Source organism: Bidens hawaiensis, unplaced genomic scaffold (assembly GCF_021521415.1).
Source record: "Bidens hawaiensis isolate Kalapana, Puna unplaced genomic scaffold, B.hawaiensis_p1.1 tig00023805_1, whole genome shotgun sequence".
NCBI classification, from domain to species: Eukaryota; Viridiplantae; Streptophyta; class Magnoliopsida; order Asterales; family Asteraceae; genus Bidens; species Bidens hawaiensis.
This window is the reverse complement of record NW_027493739.1, coordinates 283,922-290,415: the sequence shown is the minus strand read 5'-3', so window position 1 is coordinate 290,415 and position 6,494 is coordinate 283,922. Positions and strand designations below refer to the sequence as shown.

General features: G+C 36.8%; 1 protein-coding gene across 1 annotated transcript; it reads left to right on the top strand.

The window, feature by feature from the left end:
- The first annotated feature begins 1,327 nt into the window (after nucleotides 1-1,327).
- LOC143568074 (pumilio homolog 1-like) lies at nucleotides 1,328-6,494 on the top strand. The gene is made up of 9 exons (XM_077054312.1): nucleotides 1,328-2,055; nucleotides 2,481-3,484; nucleotides 4,587-4,728; nucleotides 4,809-4,916; nucleotides 4,991-5,203; nucleotides 5,293-5,403; nucleotides 5,482-5,676; nucleotides 5,769-5,943; nucleotides 6,025-6,494. The coding sequence occupies exons 1-9, from the start codon at nucleotides 1,666-1,668 to the stop codon at nucleotides 6,090-6,092; spliced, it is 2,406 nt and encodes an 801-aa protein (XP_076910427.1). The 5' UTR covers nucleotides 1,328-1,665; the 3' UTR covers nucleotides 6,093-6,494.

Below are 6,494 nucleotides of genomic sequence, written 5' to 3'. Positions count from 1 at the left end.
ATTTTGTTAATGATTTGAGAGGGGAATACAATATTTTGGTATAGTATTGTTATTATATTTGGCTAGGAAATGCTATATTGACATAGAGTTTTTTATTGAATGAGTGAAGACTCGGTATCTTGATATACTGAGAATTAGAAGAATTGTAAAGTTAGTTACTTGGTGTAACTAGTGAAGAAGGTGTTCACTACCTTTGACTAGTGAAGACGTGTAAAGCTAGGTACTTGGTGTAGCTAGTGAAGAAGGTTATTTCTTCGTTAATTTTAAGAGTGAGATGATTGTATCGGCAATCTCTACCATTTAGGGAGACGATAATGAGAAATTTATCGATCGATGGATTAGGGAGAATACGTATAGTGTGTCATTTCTATTTCTATATTCTTTACTTATTTGCATATACTTTTATAAGTTGTGAAAAAGTTTAACATAGTCATTAGCTCACTTAAAACGGATTAAATTTAAGAAAACTGATTCACTCCCTCTAGCTTTCTACAAAATTTTTCAACACACCATGTTAATATAGTATATCTTTACAAGTCTTCAAATATTCACCATGTTAAGTTAGTGAATTCCCTCAGTAACATTATGTCAAGATTGTATTTCTAACCCAAATACAATAATAACACTATATCAAGATAGTGTTCCCTCTTTTCAAATCATCAACATTGATGAATAATCTTCTAATAAATCATTAGGACAGCCTCTAGTGTTGTCCCCTCAATAATATAAGAATGATTGAATAAGATGTATCACTCACTCTTCTTTTTTGCTCTAGATCGATGGCCTCTATGTTGATTAAGACGAAAGACATGCCCTAAGGAGATAACATTCTTATAAAAGTATTTGAATTAAATCTTTATAAGATGGTTTATATAAAAATCTTCAATTTCTCCTATTTTATAAAACCTTTAATGTGTTAGTTTTATGTTATATATTTTAACCTCTCTTGATTCACAACATGTTTATGTTATAGCTATTTAAACATTCTTCATCAATTTCTTCAACACATTCTTCTATTACTTAAATCACATTCATAACATGACTTAAAATGACTAATATATTGTTAAAAGATATGTATGCAACCTATAACCATCAATGATAAATAAAGTAGTTATATTAAAAAAAAAAAATTCAGATTGCAGTAATATTTCAAGTCACACATGTTTATATAGTCATTATCATAACTAATTAACATTTTTAGTAAGCTAAAGTATTACCTTTAAAGTCTAAACTATAACGTTCTCTCTGTATGTTAGATAACTATTCTAATAACTATGTAGCCAACCTTGTGAGAAAAATAAAAGCACAACAATAATGATAACATAACACAAACGGATAAGTTAGTTTATTTTAACTAATAAAATACTAGAAACCAAAACCCTAGGTTCCCACTGTATGAAGAAACAAAACCTCATCTACGCCGTCCATCAGCTGCCTTAATCCAACGGCCCTCATTACTCCACGCCCGTGCTTATCACTCTCTTACAAACCCCCCAATCCTTCTTTCTTCCACACTCAAAATGGCCAAAACTAAGTTTATATACAATTTGATGATATAATAACTTATGGGGTATAATCAGATGAAGTGAAATCAAACCCACAAATATTTTAAAGATTATAGTAGTTTAGCTAAAAAAAGTTTTGATTTTGATTTTGATTTTGAAGATGATGTCTGATATTGGAATGCGATCGATGGGTTTAAACAACGATGAGTTTAATAATATTAATATGTACCGGAGTGGCTCTGCGCCGCCGACGGTGGAAGGATCGTTGAATGCGGTTGCCGGAATATTCGGTGGTGAGTATTCGGAGGAGGAGTTGAGGTCTGATCCAGCTTACGCTTCCTATTACCATGCCAATTTTAATCTTAATCCTAGGCTTCCACCGCCGCTCTTGCCGAAAGACGATTGGCGGCTTTCGCAGCGTGGGAGTTCGTCTATTGGGGATATGAGGAAGGTCAAGAATGCTCAGGGCGTGCCCGAGTGGGGCGATAACGGCCTTATTGGCTTGCCCGGGTTGGGGAGTAGGCAAAAGAGCATTGCAGAGATTATTCAGGTTGTAGTTTTTACTTATTGTTTAAATTTGTTTTGAATTGGTAGGAAAGGTGTTGCCTTTATGTTTGTTCTAAGCAGTTAATGCGGAAATATATCGAACATCGGTCACGGATTGATATTTGAAATATCGATTATCGTGGTGGGATGTCGGTGGGATATTGCTAATTTTAATATCTTGTTAGATACATATATATTGCAATTTAACACTAATAATTCAGTATACCCTCCTACCATTAACAAACTAACCTTTTGCAACTTGCAAAACACTAACAGTCGTAGCAGGTTTACTTATTGTTTAAATTTAGTTTGAATTATTAGGAAAGTTGTTGTCTTTTTGTTTGTAATCAGTTTGTTGAGATATGATTTGTTTATTACTTGTAGGGATGGATTGATTAGTAATAATATTGGTTATTGAATACATTACAGGATGATTTTAGTCAGGCTGCTTCTGGTTCCAGGCAACCGTCTCGTCCGGCCAGTCGTAATACGTTTGATGAAAGTGTTGATCTTTCTGATTCCCATTTTGGGCATCTTCAGGGGATGTCGTCTGGTTCGCTCGCCTATGCATCGGCTCTGGGTTCTTCTATGTCAATAAACGCCACCCCTGATCCCCAGGTCATGGCTCGGTCTGGTAGCCCGCTGGTGACTCCGGTTGGGGGAGGGAGGGTTAATGGGCCGACGGATCTGGTATCTGGTTTTTCCAATTTGAATATTTCAAATAATGGTATGGTGGATGAAGAGGCCCGGTTACAGGCGCGAGTTCAAAACGCTGCTCGATATATGGGTAAAAGTGGCGGGCCGATCAATGGTCATGGGTCACCTGTGAGTTCATACATGAAGGGGCCAACCAATGGTTCTGTAGGGTCTCCTTCAAGTCCGTCTTTTTACGGTCTAGGTGGCGGCGGCGGTGGTGGATATATGATGAGTCCTGCATCACCAACTCTGATGGCAAATCATGTTGGCGGTGTAAATATACCGCCTTTGTTTGACAATGGTGGTGGGTTTGGTTTAGGACCTGATAGACTTATGGACCCGTTGTACCTTCAAAATTTAAGATCAAGTGATTATGTATCGGCTTTGAACGATGCAACAATCGATAGGGAGTTACTAGCAATTCAGAAAGCTTACCTGGCGGGTCTGCTATCTCCTCAAAAGTCTCAGTATGGTCTTAACCATGGTTACTTTGGAAACTCTGGTTATGGGCTTGGGATGTCGTATCCTGGAAGCCCATTAGGCAGCTCACTTTTGCATAACTCCGCTTTTGGGCCTGGTAGTCCGGCCCGGCATGGTGATCGAAGCTTACGGTTTCCATCCGGGATTCGTAATATAGTCGGTGAAAGTTTTGCATCTTCTTTGCTAGATGAGTTCAAGAGCAATAAAACCAAGTGTTTTGAGCTTTCGGAAATTGCGGGGCATGTTGTTGAATTCAGGTTCTATCTTGTTGCCTTTTGATTTAACTTGAGTGAAGGCATAATAATAATTAATAAGCTTTTAATGTATGAATAAACAGATTCTGTTTCCAATAATTTGATTTTTTAGGTCAAATAATTGGTCTTAATACTAGGTGTAACAAAATCGTTTATTTGAAAGTGAATTAGATATATTCATGTACTGAAGATATATGATACCAGACTCAACGGGTGATTGTGTTGAATACCGCCATGGTGGTTCGCTCACGGGGCAAACATTGTGAAGTGCATGTTACGTGAGCACCATCAGATCGTCTGCCATCACTATTAATGTGTTTGTGTCCATATGGGGCACACACAGTTTGACACTGACATGCAACCATACATGTTATGTATATTGACAGGCGATTCATGGGAGTCATCCTCTCACCACTCTCTCTTACATGCTTATTATTCCGGTTGAACTCTGATAATCACTTTGACGTTGAAGGTTGATTATAGGGGAATTCCCACTCTGTAGTGAGGCTAATGACGGTCTGTTTTGCACGGTTCATTGGTTGATTTAGTCCAGAAATGTTCATAATTTCTTCGATGGGACCTGATTTTGAACAGTTTTTGACTAATCAGTCGATGAATTATGCAAATCAAGATTGTTGTTAGCCTTTCCACTGTAAGGGTTCCTGTGACCACTCTTCGGCGGGAAAATGAGTATTGGAGTTTAACCGAAGTGACAAGTATCTAAGAGAGTGTTATATATACGAAGTACCGCTACCTATCGTTCTCAAAGTGTGGAGGACCCCATATGTTCATAACGTTTTAGCAAAATATCTGATTGGTGGCCATGCAACATGCACTCCACACAACTTGCCACTTAAGCAATGACTCATTGAGCTGGTCTCATATCGCTTCATGTATCTTCTTTTAGCCTAACTTGAGATTTTTCTTTTAAATCTCTTTTAGCATTTTAGGAACCATGCTTTTTTTCTTAGTAAAATTGTCATTTTATATATTAAATTTTTTTTACATAATCTGAATATGCAAATATTCCAAGCATTTGATATTTTAATTATTACAACTCGAATTTGCACATCTTAAAAGAACTCTCAAAATGTTTTTTGAACAGTTCGGATCAATTTGGAAGTCGTTTTATTCAACAAAAGCTTGAAACCGCTACAGTAGAAGAGAAAGACATGGTGTTCAATGAAATTATGCCTCAAGCATACTCACTAATGACCGATGTATTCGGCAATTATGTCGTCCAGAAAGTAAGAGTATGCATATTTGTATGCAAGTCATCTTGTGTTTTGTGATGAATAAATCATTAATACTTTTCTTTGTATTTTAGTTTTTTGAACATGGAAGTGCTGCTCAAATAAGAGAACTGGCTGATCAGCTCAACGGGCATGTTCTGACACTTAGTCTTCAGATGTATGGTTGTCGGGTTATCCAGAAGGTAATCATGTTTTTTTTATTGGCATCCGAGTTTATTTTTATCTGATCAAATACCTTAAATTTTGTTTCATGTAGGCTATCGAGGTTGTTGACCTTGATCAGCAAACAAAGATGGTTACAGAGCTTGACGGTCACGTGATGCGTTGTGTACGTGATCAAAACGGAAATCATGTTATTCAAAAGTGTATTGAATGTGTACCAGAGGATGCTATTCATTTTATAATCTCTACTTTTTATGATCAAGTTGTAACATTGTCAACCCATCCATATGGTTGTCGTGTCATACAGGTAAAAGAAATAAATTATATTTTCTGTTTTCGTGACTTGTTTATTTGATTTGATCAATGCCAATATTGAAATAAATTTTATATTGGCAGAGAGTATTGGAACATTGTCACGACCCTAAAACACAAAGCTTAGTGATGGATGAAATTTTGAAATCTATTAATATGCTGGCTCAGGATCAATATGGAAATTATGTCGTTCAGGTATGCTGTCGAGATTATACGTGCGTTTAAATATATGATAAAATTTGTTATATTTAACTACTGTTGATATTGTGACAGCATGTTCTTGAGCATGGAAAGCCGCATGAACGTAAGTGTATTATAGATCAACTAACTGGGAAGATAGTTCAGATGAGTCAACAGAAATTTGCCTCAAACGTCGTTGAAAAATGTTTGACTTTTGGTACACCTGAAGAACGCCAGGCTCTCGTGACTGAAATGCTAGGCACTACTGATGAAAATGAGCCACTTCAGGTTTGTCTTAAATTAAAGAAAAATATTTTAAGTTCTCATTACATTTATTTACTACTTTTATGTACTTATTGTGATACATTTTGTGATGTCAGGTGATGATGAAAGATCAGTTTGCTAATTATGTCGTGCAGAAAGTTCTAGAAACATGCGATGACCAGCAGCTTGAGATGATTCTTAATCGTATTAAGGTTCACTTAAACGCCCTCAAGAAATATACTTATGGAAAACATATAGTCGCTCGTGTTGAGAAACTTGTTGCTGCTGGAGGTACAAACATTATCTTTTGAGTTTTATCTTTTTAATATATACATTTCGATTTTCTAACGAGCTCGTCTGATGACTTTCCAGAAAGGAGGATCGGGGCTATGGCGGGATATGCTGCTGCTGCTGCTGCCGCCAGTGCAACTACTGCTTAATGTAACATGATGTTGAGTTGTACAGCTAACTGAGAGTCTGAAGTATGGACGGTTTGTGTTTCTTGGTTCGTTTTTAGCATCCAGATGAGAGGGAGAGATGTGAGTGATCTTTTGCAAATAAGAAACGGGTTGTAGCTATGAAACATGTACATTGGTAGTTTTAAGGATATAATATATATATATTGTATACCTAGGACTCGAGTCTTTAGCCAAGGCTCGGAGGGTGAAAGTTGGAACGCACCCGAGGCGCCCGTTGCAGAGGTTAAACCATAAGTTTGTGTATGTGGTGATTGTCGGTCGAGGCTGTACAAACTGTATGGGTTTTCATGATTTATGTTTATGTTATCAAAACCTGTTTTGTTGTCAATTTGATTGTGTGAATGCTTGGTGGTCGGTAAATGG

Excerpts from the sequence above, each read along its gene's own strand:
- LOC143568074 (XM_077054312.1), top strand. The coding sequence starts at position 1,666 with ATGATGTCTGATATTGGAATGCGATCGATGGGTTTAAACAACGATGAG. Across the intron at positions 2,056-2,480 it reads GCATTGCAGAGATTATTCAG|GATGATTTTAGTCAGGCTGC; the intron begins GTTGTAGTTTTT and ends AATACATTACAG. Across the intron at positions 3,485-4,586 it reads GGGCATGTTGTTGAATTCAG|TTCGGATCAATTTGGAAGTC; the intron begins GTTCTATCTTGT and ends TTTTTTGAACAG.